Source organism: Aphis gossypii, chromosome 1, assembly GCF_020184175.1.
Source record: "Aphis gossypii isolate Hap1 chromosome 1, ASM2018417v2, whole genome shotgun sequence".
NCBI lineage: Eukaryota > Metazoa > Arthropoda > Insecta > Hemiptera > Aphididae > Aphis > Aphis gossypii.
This window is the reverse complement of record NC_065530.1, coordinates 41,362,276-41,381,453: the sequence shown is the minus strand read 5'-3', so window position 1 is coordinate 41,381,453 and position 19,178 is coordinate 41,362,276. Positions and strand designations below refer to the sequence as shown.

Below are 19,178 nucleotides of genomic sequence, written 5' to 3'. Positions count from 1 at the left end.
CATTATAATATAGATCAAAAAAATTCTAATTCAAAAACATCCACTCGAAATAATATATTAGTTGTTATTGATTAGTAATATTGAGATTACAATAAGTACCGTGATGCGAATGCTTACTGTTTAAACCTTAACGATGTCATCATCCTCAATTTAAATGGACACCAATCGTTATTTAAAACAACGTAAACGCTTTATAATAGGTAATACTTCCGTATTTATAATTATAAAGTTAACGGCAAAATAAAAAGTTTTGAGACGTTAAAAAAAATTGTAATTATAAATTATAATTGTAAAAAGTTTTTACTAATATAAGAAAATGTATCAATAATAAATTGGTATACAGAATTCATTAAATATATATATATTTATAGGCTTAAAAATAAAAATAAAATTAATTTAAGTGATTATTATATATGGTCGAAAAAATATCTTTTTCAAATTTTAGTTTATAAAAAAATTTGTTTTTTATGTTACATGATGAGATTGATAGGTTAGTTTTTTCTATAGAGCAATCATCATAATACTATGTATACAGTAATGACTATATTATCAGTGTTATAGTACAATCAATTAACTACTATAATTATAACATTAAATTATTGTATCACAATACTATTGAACAATATTAGATAAATGACTTTTTATTAAAGAATTGCAAATACAATATGTTTGTCCACCTTACATTTTCATAAAATATTTATGAATGGTTTCATGTTCAAAATACATTATGTATTTCGATGAAAATATATTATTCATTGGGGTCTAAAAACGTTATTTGAAGAAATATTGTAACATATTTCAATGAAAAATTAACATAAATTATTAGACATTAAAATTAAATAGTATTATAGGTACAATTTTATGTAACAACTCACTGCAAATTCAATAATTAGATTAGTCATACATATTTGTATTAAATTGTTCACAATAAGTACATAATATTTAATATAATTTATACAATTATGTACTATATTATATAATATATATAATTGTCTATTGAATATTATTGTTAATAAAATAATTGGTACGTAATGACAACAGCCATCATGATTTGTAATGGCTATGTTAATGTGTTGGTACTATAATAAATAGCAAATAGTAGATAGGTTTAAATATCTTATGTTTAATGTTATAATTGAAATGAATTTGAAGCAACTCACCAACGAGTAATGTAATAATAATAATATGTAGAAATAATGTCACAGTGAAGATTATTTTATAATCAACTCAATGAAGATTATAGCCTGTAACATATAAATATTAAATATAATACACGTGTATTTTTTATATTATCATAATAGCTAAGAAGTATAGGGCTTAAAACGAATGCACTAAGAAGGTAATTTGCTTAAAAACTAAAAGAATGTTAATTTGACAATATAATATAATTATTATTTAAGAACACTTACATATTTGCATGTATATTATGTGATCACATATTAAGTGTTATGGAGTGAATCGATTAATGCCAATAGTATTATAAATATTACCAAAATATATTATCAATCATTCTAACTTAGATGTAGATAATTTATTGGTTCGGTATTAAACAACTGAAGTGTAGGAAGTACCAAAAAACTTTAATATCTGTAAATATGAAACAAAAAACAAATGATAGTATTTACAGACGCATCGAAAACTGAGATCACTATTGCATTTACAATAGTTATTCAATGCACAAATTTAGATTGCCAACTCTAAACAACATCTTTACTGCAGAAGTCTTAGAGATCAGAAAAGCAATTACACTAATAAAATTAATGAAATAATTCCTTTAAATAGTAACTTTTTTTAAACTTTTTTTCATATACTGATTACAGCTCATACGTAGTATACCTACAGGAAATAGTATTTTCAGTAATTTATTAAAATATTTAACCCCTTTTTAGACTAAAACAATATCCTGATCGTTTCGTACATATTTTAACGTAAATACAATACAGCGCATTTTTAGACAAGCTTTCTAGATCATTAAAGAAAAGAAAACTGATTAACTCCATGATTTCATAAAAAAATTATCTAATTTTGAAGTTATAATAAAATCGACCTATAATATATATTTATTATTTTTTTTTTTTAATCTTCGCCTTTTATTAATTCTACGTCGCCATAATGTACGTACATTGGCCGCAATAGGGCATCACCAATTAAAACGGCTCTTTTCAAGATAATCACCTTTGCTGAAAACTAATTCACAATAAGTGAAGTTTCGTTAGATGCCTTATAATTAATGATTCGCAGAGTACTATTATATTGTTACATCCACGTAAATTACTTTACACTAAATTAACTTTTTCGAACTTTTCTATGTACAGATAAAGAAATTTAGCATATAATGATTTATTATGGTTATGAGAAAAAAAAATTAAACTTTTATTTAGTTTATCTACTGAATTATGTTATAGTTAAACATTTTTTTATACACGTGGATATTTTTTAAGTAAAACATTTTTATAAGTAGCGTAGGTTAGGTTAACAAATTCCATGAATATTTCACATATTTATTATTGTTATTTTTTTTTTTTTTTGGTTGCCGGTGCCTGGTATGATATTTTTCAAACTATAATTTTAATTTGTTTCAACTGCTTTAAGTAAATTTAATATATATCTACTAGGTTAAAGAAATTATTTTTAGTTTTTAGGTAATTTTTTACCATTCACTAAAAATATTTAAAAAAATTACTTTATAATTATTAAGTATTATTAAGTTTTTTTATTCAGTTATAGAACTATGCATTTTTAATTTTTTTGCTACTACAGGTAACATTATTATGTCGTAACTCATAATCTTGTTTTAAAATAATACGTTTAGTGTTTATCATAATAATAACTGGATGTCAATTTTATTAATTTATATGGATCAATACATTATATATAATACATATATATATATAGATATAGATATATTATACAACAATATAATTATTTGTTAATTTTATGGCCGACTTAAGACATTACCTACACTCTTAAGGGGACTGAGAAATTTCAATTAATTTGGTTTTTAAACTATGGCTTTATAATCTGAGTGGTTATTTTTCGTATACTTCTTAGTTATCACAAGCAAATTACAAGTGTTTGATGTACTGATGTTCTTTTATATGGCATGCAAAAAAAGGACGTTCAATACCTACCAACATTTTAAATAATATACAGTGGAACCTCGATTACTCGAACCTCTATAAGTAAAATTTTCGATAACTCGAATGAATGCCTTGGTTCCTGTCTTATAATTTATATTTTATACATTTTTTGAATTTTCGATAACTCGATTTTTTTTCGCCCCTAACTGATTCGAGTTATCGAGGTCCCATTGTAATTATTATGAGATGGAGGATACTGGATAGAATGCATAGATATTATGCAAAATGTTAAAAATTCATAATTTTTTTAGCAAAAATAGATATAGCAAATGATTTTCTACTGACCGTTAGAAATTACATTTTTTAATTTTATTAACTTTGCTCAAATGAACACCAAATATTATGCATATTTTAGAAATACTGATCTAATGGTTTACATCAGGGGGTTGCTAACCAGTCAGTCGCTATCGACTAATTTTTTTTTTATGACATGAATATAATTTAAGTTATCGGTTTGAGAACTTAAGGTTTTTTTTTCATTTCTTTATTAAAACTTATTGGTTACTACTATCAAAAAAATTTGTTATAATGAGAACGCATGGCGTAGGTACCATATTTCACAAGTTCCTTACAACTATCACACCAATCCTTCATTTATTTACTTGTATAAATAATTTAATGTATATTTAATAATAATAATAAAAATGAAAGTAACAAGTTAATGAGAAACTAAAATATTATAAATGTTCTGTGTTGAAAATGTAATGATGGTACTTAATATTTCATGTTTGTAAACTGTGGATATAATACAAAATATAAATAAATTAGTCGATTTCTTAGTATAGTTGCACAAATGAAATATTTTTGTCTGTTTAATCGTACAATATTATGTATAGGTAGGTAATAATAATTATGGGATTATAGACATTTTTGATGTGGTTACAAGAATATAAATTGTACAGGTATTTTATGTAAAAAAACAGTTTTAGATAAGAGTTTCTAAAATAAAATTGGTCAACTAAAATATTAAAATCAACTTAAAAAGACTTAAAAAATGTATGTTATCTTGTACAATAAAATATAAGTAAAATGTGTCACCATCAACGGAGTTGTTATTCAGCCGAAATATAAGAGTGTACTTACCTGCTTAACACATTAAAAAGTGGCTAGTTAACAAGTTAAAAATTAATATTTTTTTAACTTACGTAGTTTATACATGTTCTAATTAATTTAAATCTACTGGTTAGTATAGTATAGTATAGTATCAATTTATTGCAATAATATCTTAGATTTTTCTGGTTAATTCAAATAATAATAGATACGTTTCCTAAGTAATCATTGTGAGTACCACAATTAAGTACCTATTTGTTGTTTTCAAGTGATTTATTCTTTAAAAACTATTCGTAAATTTAGTAGAAATAAATATCATAAAAAATATAATTATATAATTATAGCTTACTGTTATGGACTTCCTTTAATTATTTACTATAAGTAATAAAAATTCAAATAATTTATAAATATTGGTTTTCGTTTTCGTTTAAGTACACTTTCCTTTATATATATAAAGATTATACAAACTTTACTTTTTAATTATATAATATTAAATTAAAGAATATTTTGTAATAATAATTTGTGGCCCTAATAAGAACCGTTTTAAAAAAAAAATACTAATACTGCACTACTGCACTATATGAGTATCTATTGATATTTCTTAAGCTTTCTTTTCAGTCTTTTTTGGTAGAAGTACAGCTTGGATGTTTGGTAATACACCGCCTTGGGCGATTGTAACACCGGACAACAGTTTGTTCAATTCTTCGTCATTTCTGATGGCCAATTGCAAATGTCTGGGAATGATACGAGATTTCTTGTTGTCACGGGCAGCGTTACCGGCCAACTCCAAAACTTCAGCTGCCAAATATTCCATGACGGCGGCCAAGTACACTGGTGCTCCGGCTCCGACACGTTCGGCGTAGTTTCCTTTTCTCAACAGACGATGGATACGACCGACCGGGAACTGGAGTCCGGCACGGGACGACCTAGTCTTGGATTTACCTCCTTTGGATTTGCCTGCTTTACCACGTCCGCTCATTTTGATGTGTATACAAATTTTTGACTGGGTAGTAGTAGTTGAAAGGAATGACTTGAGTTGAATGATATTCAGGTCTGATTCAACCGGGGTTTATATACTAAAATCACCCCTAAATTTCTATTTTTATAAGGTGAAAATAAAAACGTTTGGCGACGTAACATAACATATACGATATGTAAGAGTCAACAAAAAAAATGGTGTTTTTACATGTGCAAAATATAGGGGGGTTAGAGCAGATGTTTTTCTATCCGAAGGGACCGAAGGGTAGTAACATAGATGGAGGGGTGACGCTTACCAACATGCGCAAGTAATTAGATCCGAAAAATGGTATAAATACGGGAACATTACAATATAAGGGTGTCATTCGTTTGAATCTCATCGTAGAACACGGTTCATCAGTATACACGATTATTCTAAAACATGGCTCCAGGAGGTAAATCGGCAGGAAAAGCGATGAAGAAGTCGTCCGGCAAGGCGCAAAAGAACATCGCCAAGTCCGACAAGAAGCGCAAGCCAAAGAGGAAAGAATCGTACGCCATCTACATCTACAAAGTGTTGAAACAAGTACATCCCGACACCGGTGTTCCTCAAAGGCCATGAGCATCATGAACAGTTTCGTCAACGATCTGTTCGAACGCATCGCCGCCGAATCCAGTCGTCTTGCCCACTACAACAAGCGCTCAACCATTACTAGCCGGGAAATCCAAACCGCCGTCCGTCTTTTGTTGCCCGGTGAATGGGCCAAGCACGCCGTCAGTGAAGGAACTAAGGCAGTCAATAAGTACACTAGCTCTAAGTAAATGATGATGTTGTTTAAATAATATCCTGTAACCTTCTGCGATAGGTTTACACTTAAAAAGGTTCTTTTAAGACACGAATATTTAGTTATCCCGCAATGTATATTATCACGAATATTTAGGTATCCCGAAAATATATATTATCATGTAGAGTCAGGTTAGGATGCCATGTTATATATTATGAAATTCTTCTGTGTGTTCTATCATAAAAAAATAATATGAAAGAGATGTCTCGAGTTGAAAAAATTTTTTAAGGATTTTTAAGAGTAACCGTATAGTCGAATATCCGCAATATATATTTTCACAAACATTTACGTATCCCGCAATATATATTATCACGAATATTTAGTTATCCCGCAATATATATAATCAAGAACGTTTAGTAAGCCCGCAATATATATTATCACAAACATTTATGTATCCCGCTATATATATTATCACGAATATTTAGTTATCCCGCAATATATATTATCACGAATATTTAGTTATCCCGCAATGTATATTATCCCGCAATATATATTATCACGAAAATTTAGTTATCCCGCAATATATATTATCAAGAATATTTAGTTATCCCGCAATATATATTATCAAGAATATTTAGTTATCCCGCAATATATATTATCACGAATATTTAGTTATCCCGCAATGTATATTATCCCGCAATATATATTACCACGAATATTAAGTTATCCTGCAATGTATATTATCACGAATATTTAGTTATCCCGCAATATATATTATCACGAATATTTAGTTATCCCGCAATATATATTTTCACGATTATTTAGTTATCCCGCAATATATATTATCACGAATATTTAGTTATCCCGCAATGTATATTATCCCGCAATATATATTTTCACGATTATTTAGTTATCCCGCAATGTATATTATCCCGCAATATATATTATCACGAATATTTAGTTATCCGCAATGTATATTATCCCGCAATATATATTATCACGAAAATTTAGTTATCCCGCATGTATATTATCCCGCAATATATATTACCACGAATATAAGTTATCCTGCAATGTATATATCACGAATATTTAGTTATCCCGCAATTATATTATCACGAATATTTAGTTATCCGCAATGTATATATCCCGCAATATATTATCAAGAATATTAGTTATCCCGCAATATATATTTTCACGATTATTTAGTTATCCCGCAATATATATTATCACGAATATTTAGTTATCCCGCAATGTATATTATCCCGCAATATATATTTTCACGATTATTTAGTTATCCCGCAATATATATTATCACGAATATTTAGTTATCCCGCAATGTATATTATCCCGCAATATATATTATCACGAATATTTAGTTATCCCGCAATGTATATTATCCCGCAATATATATTACCACGAATATTAAGTTATCCTGCAATGTATATTATCACGAATATTTAGTTATCCCGCAATATATATTATCACGAATATTTAGTTATCCCGCAATGTATATTATCCCGCAATATATATTTTCACGATTATTTAGTTATCCCGCAATATATATTATCACGAATATTTAGTTATCCCGCAATGTATATTATCCCGCAATATATATTATCAAGAATATTTAGTTATCCCGCAATGCATATTATCACGAATATTTAGTTATCCCGCAATATATATTATCATTTATCACGAATATTTAGTTATCCTGCAATATATATTATCACGAATATTTAGTTATCCCGCAATGTATATTATCACGAAAATTTAGTTATGCCGCAATATATATTATCACGAATATTAAGTTATCCCGCAATATATATTATCACGAATATTAAGTTATCCCGCAATGTATATTATCACGAATATTTAGTTATCCCGCAATATATATTATCACGAATATTTAGTTATCCCGCAATATATATTATCACGAATATTTAGTTATCCCGCAATGTATATTATCCCGCAATATATATTATCACGAAAATTTAGTTATCCCGCAATATATATTATCACGAATATTTAGTATCCCGCAATATATATTATCACGAATATTTAGTTATCCCGCAATGTATATTATCACGAATATTTAGTTATCCCGCAATGTATATTATCCCGCAATATATATTATCACGAATATTTAGTTATCCCGCAATGTATATTATCCCGCAATATATATTATCACGAATATTAAGTTATCCTGCAATGTATATTATCACGAATATTTAGTTATCCCGCAATATATATTATCACGAATATTTAGTTATCCCGCAATATATATTATCACGAATATTTAGTTATCCCACAATGTATATTATCCCGAAATATATATATTATCACGAATATTTAGTTATCCCGCAATGTATATTATCACGAATATTTAGTTATCCCGCAATATATATTATCACGAATATTTAGTTATCCCGCAATGTATATTATCCCGCAATATATATTATCACGAATATTAAGTTATCCTGCAATGTATATTATCACGAATATTTAGTTATCCCGCAATATATATTATCACGAATATTTAGTTATCCCGCAATATATATTATCACGAATATTTAGTTATCCCACAATGTATATTATTCCGAAATATATATATTATCACGAATATTTAGTTATCCCGCAATATATATTATCACGAATATTTAGTTATCACGCAATATATACTATCACGAATATTTAGTTATCCCGCAATATATATTATCACGAATATTAAGTTATCCCGCAATATATATTATCACGAAATTTTAAGGGCCATTAATTATTAGAATATTATTTTTCTATCGACTTTTTCATAACTACGTTATCTTATTGAATAATAACAAAGTTGTTTAGTACTGCAATTAGACATTAGTTGTAACTATTATGATATTCGCTGAAAAATAATATACATTTCCATCATACTTACAAAGGCATCTACTATATTAATTATCTGGTTCCTTCCAAGTATATTGAAAATATTAATAATAAAATTGATGAAATAATATACAAAATTATTAATTTGTCCTTGTGCAATTGTGTGTACAAAACTACAAAACATAATTAACTACGCAACATCTCTGATTTCGTCGCATGTCTTCCGGCATGTATATAATTGTTTACTTATCAAAACGTAAAAAATGTCTCATTAACTTAATAATTGGAAAAGCATGTAATTAAGTGAAAAGTAAAATTGTAATATTTTGAAATAATAAAACTGTATTAAATCCATAATCATAGTGATCCACAACACACAATGTATAATATAAGTAAAACTGAGTGTATAATAGAATCGTTGTTAATCAACTAAAACCATGACCATCACGTGAAAATTACGAAAAATTAAAAATTAAAATTATATATTTTGAAGCGTTGTCAATGCCAGTTGTCGTTGAACTCTGGTGGTCTCGATACAAACGATTTTATTGAAGATAAATAATATATTATAAAAATGTTGGAAGTGAATACTGCTCTGCAGAACAGTAGATGTCGTGCGGAGCATTGTATTTTAGATGTATTAAATTTGTATTCAATGTTATACCTATGTTTACGAAAAATAACTCTGACAAGACGGTCTATTAGCATAATATATCGCATTATAATAAGTCTATTTCATGATAATACTTATTATGTTGGTTGATATTAATAATGATTTCATTTATTATTATTATTATCAAGGTAGTAAAATTTAATGCAAAAACATTGCATTTATTATTTTATTAAATATTAAAAAATGAATATCATATTGTAAAATTGCTGTTATGCACTTTTGAGTCAATAATACTACATTACCGTAAAACAATGAAAGTAAGACGTATTTATATATTATCTTAAAATTATAATTTAAATATTTTTAAATTGTTTGGTTGCAATATGAGCAACTTACTATGTCGATAAATCTTGCATTAAGTTTATGAATATACCTAATTATAATATATAAATATAATTTTTTTTATGAATTTCTAATTTTGAAATTTTAATGCATTTTGATGAAATTCTTACTTTAACGCTTATATTTATAAAAAAAAAAAATTGTAAATAATATCTATCGATTTTTTTAATAAATAACTTATTAAAAATCGTATATTAAATTTTCAAGAAATTTTAATCAGTGGTAAGTTTTTTGTAGATAATATATTTTTTACACTTTTTACTTATAGTATAACCTCTATATAGGTAGGTAAACTATAAGAAAAAATGAAAACAGTTCTAAATTTAAATTGTTTATAAATAGATTACTTTAAAAGAGTAAAAATATTTTGAAAGTTATACCTACAATAAATAAAAAATTATAACGTAAATACCTAATTATAGTGAAAATGTCAAGTTTCTTTGGTTATTTATTTTTGTATGGTAATAAAATAAAGAAACAAACATCAAATAATTCAATTAACAGTTTTGCATAAAAATTCACATTTTTCTTTATATTTATTTGGATTTTTCTGATGATTAAGTTTAGTACAAGGAATTTTAATTTTGTTTCTTTAAAATACTTACCAGATCCAATTTTCTACAACCAAATTTGAAAATCGAAGCACTTTTAATGCCTCAAAAGGTATTGGTAGAAATAAAAATATACATTATTATTGTAAAATCAATACATTTGTATTTCATTATGATTATTGTATTGATTGTGGATACATTACATCAATACCAATTATCATTTAATATAATATGATACTTTTATGTTCAAAATATCAATGGCACATTAACACATATATTAATTCATTTAATAAGCGATTATTGTGCTTTCTTCGTTTTGCAATAGCGATTTACCGAACACTTTTTTTTTAGCTGTACAATTAAATAAATTTGTAATCTGGTGTTAACTTAATCATAGTATCTAACCTTGCTTTAATAGAGAAAATGTATATTATGTGTTACCAAAATCTTTTTACAATGAATAATGATAAATAATTTAACAACTATAGGTACCTAATAGTATAAACTACCTAACACATACAACTTTACTATAGGGCATGTTATTTAAAATTTATAAGTAGAATAGAATTAAGTAATATATTAATAGATTGGTGGCCCTGAAAAGGGCCTTTTTAAGAAGGACTAATTTGTTAAATGTAAGTTTATGCACGTTCTCCGCGAATACGACGGGCTAGTTGGATGTCTTTTGGCATGATCGTAACACGTTTAGCATGGATGGCGCACAAGTTGGTGTCTTCGAATAAACCGACCAAATAAGCCTCACTAGCTTCCTGTAAGGCCATGACAGCGGAACTCTGGAAACGCAAGTCGGTTTTGAAGTCTTGGGCGATTTCACGGACCAGACGTTGGAACGGCAATTTGCGGATCAACAGTTCCGTGCTCTTTTGGTAACGACGGATCTCACGGAGAGCGACTGTTCCAGGACGATAACGATGGGGTTTCTTCACTCCACCAGTGGCGGGAGCGCTTTTACGTGCTGCTTTAGTTGCCAACTGTTTCCTGGGAGCCTTTCCTCCGGTCGATTTTCGGGCGGTTTGCTTAGTACGAGCCATTGTATTTGTATGCCGCAACAGGGATGATTTTTAACCACAACTTATCTTTGGAAGAAATGTATACACAATGATTCTCGGTGACTCAAACATCCTGTATTTATACGATTTTTGGAGGGTGGCTAACGTCTGATTGGGCCAAGGGGTGTGGCCTCTCGCACCCCTTGGCGCAGGATCTGTGGGGTCGATAGCATAAATACTGCGTTGCGAAACCATAAGTTACCATTTATCTCAGTAATTCTCATCTGCATTATAGTAACTACTAACACGTATTCAGTAAATAAATTATCATGACTGGTCGCGGCAAAGGAGGAAAAGGTCTTGGAAAAGGAGGCGCCAAAAGACATCGCAAAGTACTTCGGGATAACATTCAGGGAATCACCAAACCCGCCATCCGTCGTTTGGCTCGTCGAGGAGGAGTGAAACGTATTTCCGGATTGATCTACGAAGAGACCCGCGGTGTGCTGAAAGTATTTCTGGAAAACGTGATCCGTGACGCAGTTACATACACCGAACACGCAAAGAGGAAGACCGTCACCGCCATGGACGTCGTCTACGCTCTTAAACGTCAAGGTCGCACATTGTATGGATTCGGTGGTTAAGCTTAACAATCTTTGGTAATATTGTGTTCATTCAGCATTCTTCTATTTTTAAAATTGCATTGAATTAAAATTTTTTTTATTAAAATGGTCCTTCTCAGGGCCACTAAAATACTAAATCATTTATAAATATCAGTATATCTATTATCTATTATAATCTAAATATCCATTTTTATCTATACAGTTAAATACAATTATAATAAAGAATAAAAATTATTAAGTAATTTATTATTTAAAGACACTATTTTTCTGTATTTAAAAAGACATAATATGGTAAACGTGCCTATAATAAAGATTATAGTAATTTACTAAGCTATTTATTATAATTTATCTCATGATATTTAAAATTTTATACATTAAACTATGTATAATTATGTAGGTTAGAAAAGTTATGTAGTTTTGAAATTCCTCCCTCCTACACCAAACATTACCCAATTCTTAAATCCAGTAGTAATTTTTGTTTCTAATGTTTCTATCCAATATTTTATTATCTGCGTAGTTAATATTGTTAATAAAAAAATTTATAATTTTAATTTTGTTACAAAATACAAATATTAGTAGATATTGTTTTACAATTGCGTGTATTGGGTTATTAGGTTAAATCAAATGAATCCGTCTGGTCATGTTAAAAGTATATAATAAGGTTCTTAGTGATAATTTTTGAAATAGTTGATCGCACGTATGAATAGAATCAAACACAATTAGTTGAGTGTTTTTTTATGTCTGCTTATTAAGAAATATCATAGTCATAATATTGTACATTTTTTGGAAATGCTGGTTTATTGAAATTCATCGTTTCTTGATAATGGGACAGCTGGTAAATCGGAGTACCTTACTTCTATTTTATTATACCATTTCAATATCCATTATGCTACGATACATACAATAAAATATTTTTTAAACTTTTATTTGTATATTTCAAAAGTTTTAATACTATTTATTATAGTGTTAATTCTGACGTTTTTAAGTGTATATTATTATGTGAATTTCAGGTAATAAGATTTGATCTCTTTAAGGCTCTAGTAGACTAGTATCTAGGTATTAGCTATAACTATTAAGTAGGTACCTAGTTATTATAGTTAAATCACTAAGAAATGTAAATTAAATAAATTACGAAAATCGTATACAGCAACGCCATCTAACGACGATATGAAGAGAGGCTCTGTGCTTTAAAAATACTACAGACGAAAGCGCTACGATTATCAACCGTACGGTCGATCGAGTATTCGTTACTATACTATGTTGCTACAAATTATATTACTATTGGTAATTGGTTGATTATAATTTATAAACCATTATTTTGATACTTTTATACTTTTATTCAGAAGGAGTTACTGAAAATTATTTCTCTTGAAAAATTAGTGTTTTTAAAATAGTACGTTTTTGATTTCCATCTCATATATTTATCCTTTATTCTTTAATCATTTTAATAGCGATACAATGAGGCAATACTGATTTTTTATGGGACTGTGCACCCTAAAAAGTATGGATTGTTTAACATAAAATCAATTTTTTCTTAATTAGATTAGGTAAATAAAATTTTTTGAAAAATAAATAAATTTATTGTTGAAAGTGATTGATAATTCGTCGACAAGTTTGGTCAGTTGAATGGTTGTAGAATGTAGAGTGTTCTGATCGGAAGGCATATTGCTCAGGATGAATGTCCAGTCGAAATTGCTTTGCTTTGCTTTGTTTGGATGGTGGGCCAGTATCTTGGCCAGTGCTAAGTTTCAGATCACTGGATATTATCGGGCTTGTCCATCATATGAACTTCGGTAGGTGTTCAATTATTCATTTTGGTGAAACCTATTTGGTCTGAGACCAGGCATGTAGCTAGGATTAGATAATTAGGGTAGCCTAATTATGGCCAACATTTTTCTTGACTGGCCAACATTTCTAACCCCCCCCCCCCCCAAGCACGAATAGAATTATGTTTATATTGTTTATAATATAATTATAGATTCTAAATATAACAATTAGTACATTATGTAGGATTCTAAATTTGAATAAACAAACAAATAAGATCATATTAATCTGTAATCTGTATATTATATAAACCTTATCTATAATATATATGAGTTATTAATATAGTCATCAAATTTATGTTAAAATAAATACAATTTGAAAAATAATCTATAGTAAAATAATTCTACGATTATTATGATTAACAGCAAATTGATCTACTACTTCTTCCAAGTCCAAAGATTTTGCTATCATTATAATGAAAAATATGCATAGCATTATTTGTTATATAGCTAGTTGTCAGTTGATTATGGTAGGAAATCGGTGATCGGGTTTTATATTTATAAAATATAGATTATTATATTATTAGTTTATAAATAGCACATATAAAATTTAATTAAATAAATCCACGCTAAAGATATTCGTGGAAACGTTCCGTGTAGGTAAATAATGTGTACAAAATTGGATATTATGCAATCCACCTAAAATGTTTTTGACAATTCAGTGTAACCAATATTTTTATATTTTATTGTACACATAGGTATTATCATTGATTTTATAATAGACAGATGAGCAACGCTGTAGAAAAAACCGGTCGCCAATTCCGGACTGTCGGCCGTTATAGAGCGCTGTAGTCGACGACTGTCAGCGGTGCGGTGTACACCTCTCCATACTATGGCAGGGTGTTATATTTCCATGTACCCCACTAGTCTCTAGACTATAAATGACTTATCACTTATCAGTAAACAATTTTAATAATATTATTGATTTTATAGATTGTTATTTGTTATAATATAAATACTACATAATATCTATTATAAAACCGATGATATTAATGGTATTATTATTATTATTATTTATATAATATGAATTGTAAAAAAATACTGCGGTGGAAACAAATAATTTTAATAATATTAGCTCACCGAGTAATCATAATTTAATGTACTTAATAAAAAAAAAATAAAAAATATATTTATATCCTTATATACTTATATTATATAATACATAATATATATAATAATATATTATATAAAAGAAGAGACCTTTCTATAATTCTATGTACCATAAGTTTCTGATGACACTATTTTACATTTTTAGGATTTTTTTTCACAGGCATGCTTTAATTATGTTCTCAAGCGTCCTCACGTTCAGTAACGCTAATCCCTGGGGGTAGAGGGACACTGGCCTTTTAAATAATTTGGTGTATATATATTAGGTATATGTATAATATACATTGTATATATGGTGAATCCTAGTATTTTTTGTCCCTATATTTTTTTTAATCTAAGATTAAAAATTCAACACTAAGTTTTCCGTAAGTTTTTCTTCAAATAGCTATAGAGAAAACTCGAAGCTTCATTATAGGAAAAATGTTATGAGCGTTTGAATTTTAAATTTTTTGGAAAATTACATAACGATAATGATTTATCCTCAAACGATTTTAAATATATTTCAATATTTGTTATTATTTAAAAATTATAAGTCGTAAATAGGTACTTGAAAATTTCACCAGTTATTTAGATTGGCATTTTCTTTACATGATTTAATCTTCAAAATATTTCACTTATTTTAATGCTATATGCCTATATAGGCATTTAAACATTTTAAAGTATTCGTTTTTGCTTAGTTTTTTTTTTTATAAATATTGATAACACTTTTTTGGCTGAGTCAAAATACTTGAAAATTTAATATAAAGTTCATCATGAGTTAATCTTATAGTGATAAAAAAATTGTAAGAACACACTGGCACAATTATTTTTTATTAGCGTTTGAAGTTCAAATATTGACAAAAATTTGTCAATATCATGAATAATTGTAAATTGTTTTGTAGTTAAAATGTACACAACAAGATTATAAAAAAAATACAAAATTTTAACTTTATTACCATCCACTGGAAAATATAATATTCTAGGCTGACAAATCATCTCCGTTCAGAATCATTTTTCGTATACAACGATACCTATCTTTAGATTCAAATTTAATATATTCATTATAGTCACTTAAACACAATTTAAAATATTTTGAACTTATACTTGTATTTATTTTATGTATTTTTAATACCAGTATGATATAAATAATATTATTGTGTAAGGTATGTGGTACATAAAAGAGAGGGGTTTTGGGAGTTACAAAGTACAAATCGCAACTGATATATTGACTATATTGTATAAAAGAACAATACACAAATGAACCAAAATAGATATTTTTCTATAACAATCATTTTAATTTCAAAATTAGATTCGTCTTTTTTTATTATTATTAATTTTAACTTTGATAACCGACTACACTTATCGATTGTCATTCGAAACGGCAACACTTATGTTATTATTGTTCTTAATGTTATATTTCTTATTTTAAACGTTTTCGTGTTACAAATAACAATAATCAATATTGATTATGCCTGGAAATAAGTGTCAATATTTTAATTGCCTCAAAACAACAATACAGTTTCCCAACCTAAGTATGTTTCGATTTCCCAAAGATGAAGTCAGAAGTGAAGTATGGGTACTGAACTGTGGTATGTATTATTTAATTAATTAAAATTATTTTTCATTCAATTTTTTTTAATTTATATTAAAAATTATGTTCTTACTATAGGAAATATTAATCTACTGTCGCTTTCGAAAGAAAAATTGCATAATAAATATCTTTGCCAGGAACATTTTAGTCCCGATGATTTTAGGTATCAAAATAAAAAAAAGTTAAAGCCAACAACTGTTCCTTACGAATATCATTCGGAAAACAACCGTCTACATCAGCAGGTAAGAAATAATGATGATTACTTTATTTAATTATCAGTGCCGCAATAACCGGGTGTGTTGCGTGTGTTAAATACTCAGAGCCCAGAGCCCCGGGGGGTTAGTGTTAGTTAGGGGGGCCCAATGTCCAATGATAAAAATCGATTTTTTTATATTGTAGTAACTCAAAAACGAATCATTGTAGACACTTGAAATTTTCACTAAATTTTTATATTAGCGTTATCTATATTCTATATTTTATAAATTTTCAAAATATTATGGCTTTTTTTTAGCTATTTATAGGCAACTGGAACTTTCGATTTTTCAAGGAATTTTTTTTTTTTGAAACGTCTATAAAACAATTTTAGATGCCCAAAAAAACTTGAAAATGTAATAAAAGATTTCTTATAAGTAGTTCTTATTGTAGATAAAATAAAAAAATAAAAAATCGTTAGTCACAATTATTTGTTTTTATAAATTTTAAAGTTCAAATTTCTACGAAATATGTCAAAGTCGTAAAATTTACATGTAATTTTGTAATTAAATATTCATAACATTTTGTGTATTCATATCTATCTAAAGTTAAAAAATTCAACACTATGTTTTGCATAAGTTTTCCTTTAAATAAAAAACTCGAAACGTCATTATAGGAAAAAAATTTATGAATTTAAAATTTTTATTATTTATTTTTTTATTTAAATTTAAAATGAATTTAAAAGGCTACATATTATTACATTTATTTATTTTTAAATACCTATATGGCTATATTATGTGTTTTAATTATGTTAACCTTATTTTGTATGAGTAAAAACTCAAATTCATATTATATTTAAAAATTTGGAAAAATTAATTTTACAATTAGTTAATTTTTCATGAATCAATTATTTTATTTGCACACTAGCCCAAATTAGTGTAGTTGTGGCACTGTGTACTTAGTATATTTAGTATTATATTAAAGCAAATTCTAATGTAGATAATTATTCAAATAGGTACGTATTAGAATTATTAAGTTAAAAATACAGTGTAGGGCCTTATATTATATTTTAAGTATTTTAACACATTAACTATTTAATTTAAATATTTTATGAATTTTTAACTACAAAATAATTTTCATATACCTATTCATGATTTTTCACATCATTTATTCACGAAAAAAGCTGAAAATGCTAAGATAACTAAAATTAATTTTATATTTAAATAATTTATTTTTATGTTTTTAAAAAAGGTAACTTGTCTTCAGCTGAAATTGCAGAACCAGATAAATTAACATTATTGACTCCCACTAAAACTTATGTAAAATCTAGAAGTGATGCAGTAGAATTAGTATTCCCTAGTCCTTCTTCAATAACATCCACTCCACAAAAAAATAAAATATCCAGATTAATTGATATGCCAAGTCCGAGTTTAAAAAGAAAAAGAAATTATGAAATCGATAATGATTCACCTAGAAAAATTAAACTAAAACAATCAATAAAACAAAAGTCAAAAATTATTCGTAATAAAAACAGTCATATTTCTAAATTAAAAATGTCAGTTTCTAAAATTAAGATCCATAATAATATAAAAAATGTAATACATACACACAGATTCCCTTCTTGCAATTCTAGGGCTTTGGTCACTATGCAGTTTAAAAATAAACGTCAACCATGGACGAAAGAAGAAAAAAATCTATCTTTAAATCTTTTTTATAAATCGCCGACTGCTTATAAATTTTTAAGATTACAAAAAATTAATTTACCAGCGCCTTCGACAATTCGACGATGGATTGGGCAGTCTAAATACTTACCGGGTTTTGATGATTTATTTTTAAGTCATATTAAAAAAAAAATTGACCAAAAATGTTATAAGGAAAAAGCGTGTACTGTTAGTTTCGACGAAATGTATATTAAAGAGTTTCTAGAATATTCCAAAGACTATGATTTTATAGAGGGATTTCAAGACTTAGGTTCTTATGGTAGGTCGAAATGTCGAATAAAAGTGCTAATTGCGTTTTAGTGTTTATGGCTCGTGGTATTTACTCCAAGAGGAAGTTTCCTATTGCGTATTTCCTTACACACTCGACCATTAATAAAACAATTCTAAAAAATTTAATAATCGATGTTTTAAATAATTTAATTGATGTTGGTTTGTGCCCAAAACTTATTGTATGCGACCAAGGCACAACCAACCAAAGCGCTTTGAAATTATTAAATATTTCCGAAGATAATTGGTTTTTTTTTTTTTGTTAATGGTCATAAAATATTTTCTATATTTGAAGTTCCTCACTTACTTAAAAGCGTACGTAACAATTCTATTGAGGCTTGTTTTCAAAAAAATGATAAAATTTTTTCATTTAAAGATATAAAAGATACATATCAGTTGGACAAATTAAATAAAAAAAGTAAAGCTCTTTTTAAAATCACAGATGCGCACATCCACCCGTCTTCTTTTCAAAAAATGCGAGTAAAATTGGCATCTCAATTAC

At 27.3% G+C, this 19,178-nt stretch overlaps 3 protein-coding genes and 1 pseudogene across 3 annotated transcripts in view; 2 read left to right on the top strand and 2 right to left on the bottom strand.

Moving 5' to 3' along the window:
• Positions 1 to 4,590: 4,590 nt before the first annotated feature.
• LOC114123380 (histone H2A) lies at positions 4,591 to 5,252 on the bottom strand. Its single transcript, XM_050206581.1, has one exon. The coding sequence runs from the start codon at positions 5,167 to 5,169 to the stop codon at positions 4,792 to 4,794; it is 378 nt and encodes a 125-aa protein (XP_050062538.1). The 5' UTR covers positions 5,170 to 5,252; the 3' UTR covers positions 4,591 to 4,791.
• Positions 5,253 to 5,359: 107 nt separating this feature from the next.
• On the top strand, positions 5,360 to 7,910 carry LOC114123379 (histone H2B-like; annotated as a pseudogene).
• A 3,068-nt stretch (positions 7,911 to 10,978) lies between these two features.
• Positions 10,979 to 19,178, bottom strand: part of LOC126551360 (histone H3-like centromeric protein cid) — a 10,815-nt gene continuing 2,615 nt past the window's right edge. The window contains exons 2-3 of the mRNA XM_050204472.1: positions 12,446 to 12,505; positions 10,979 to 11,448 (exon numbers count right to left, since the gene is read on the bottom strand). Coding sequence (XP_050060429.1) covers positions 11,008 to 11,448; positions 12,446 to 12,505 — 501 coding nt within the window. The 3' untranslated portion in view covers positions 10,979 to 11,007. The remainder of the gene's footprint in view (positions 11,449 to 12,445; positions 12,506 to 19,178) is intronic.
• LOC114123381 (histone H4) lies at positions 11,492 to 12,140 on the top strand. The gene has a single exon (XM_027986328.2). It carries the CDS (start codon positions 11,706 to 11,708, stop codon positions 12,015 to 12,017), a length of 312 nt encoding a protein of 103 aa, XP_027842129.1. The 5' UTR covers positions 11,492 to 11,705; the 3' UTR covers positions 12,018 to 12,140.

Excerpts from the sequence above, each read along its gene's own strand:
- LOC114123380 (XM_050206581.1), bottom strand. The coding sequence starts at position 5,169 with ATGAGCGGACGTGGTAAAGCAGGCAAATCCAAAGGAGGTAAATCCAAG.
- LOC114123381 (XM_027986328.2), top strand. The coding sequence starts at position 11,706 with ATGACTGGTCGCGGCAAAGGAGGAAAAGGTCTTGGAAAAGGAGGCGCC.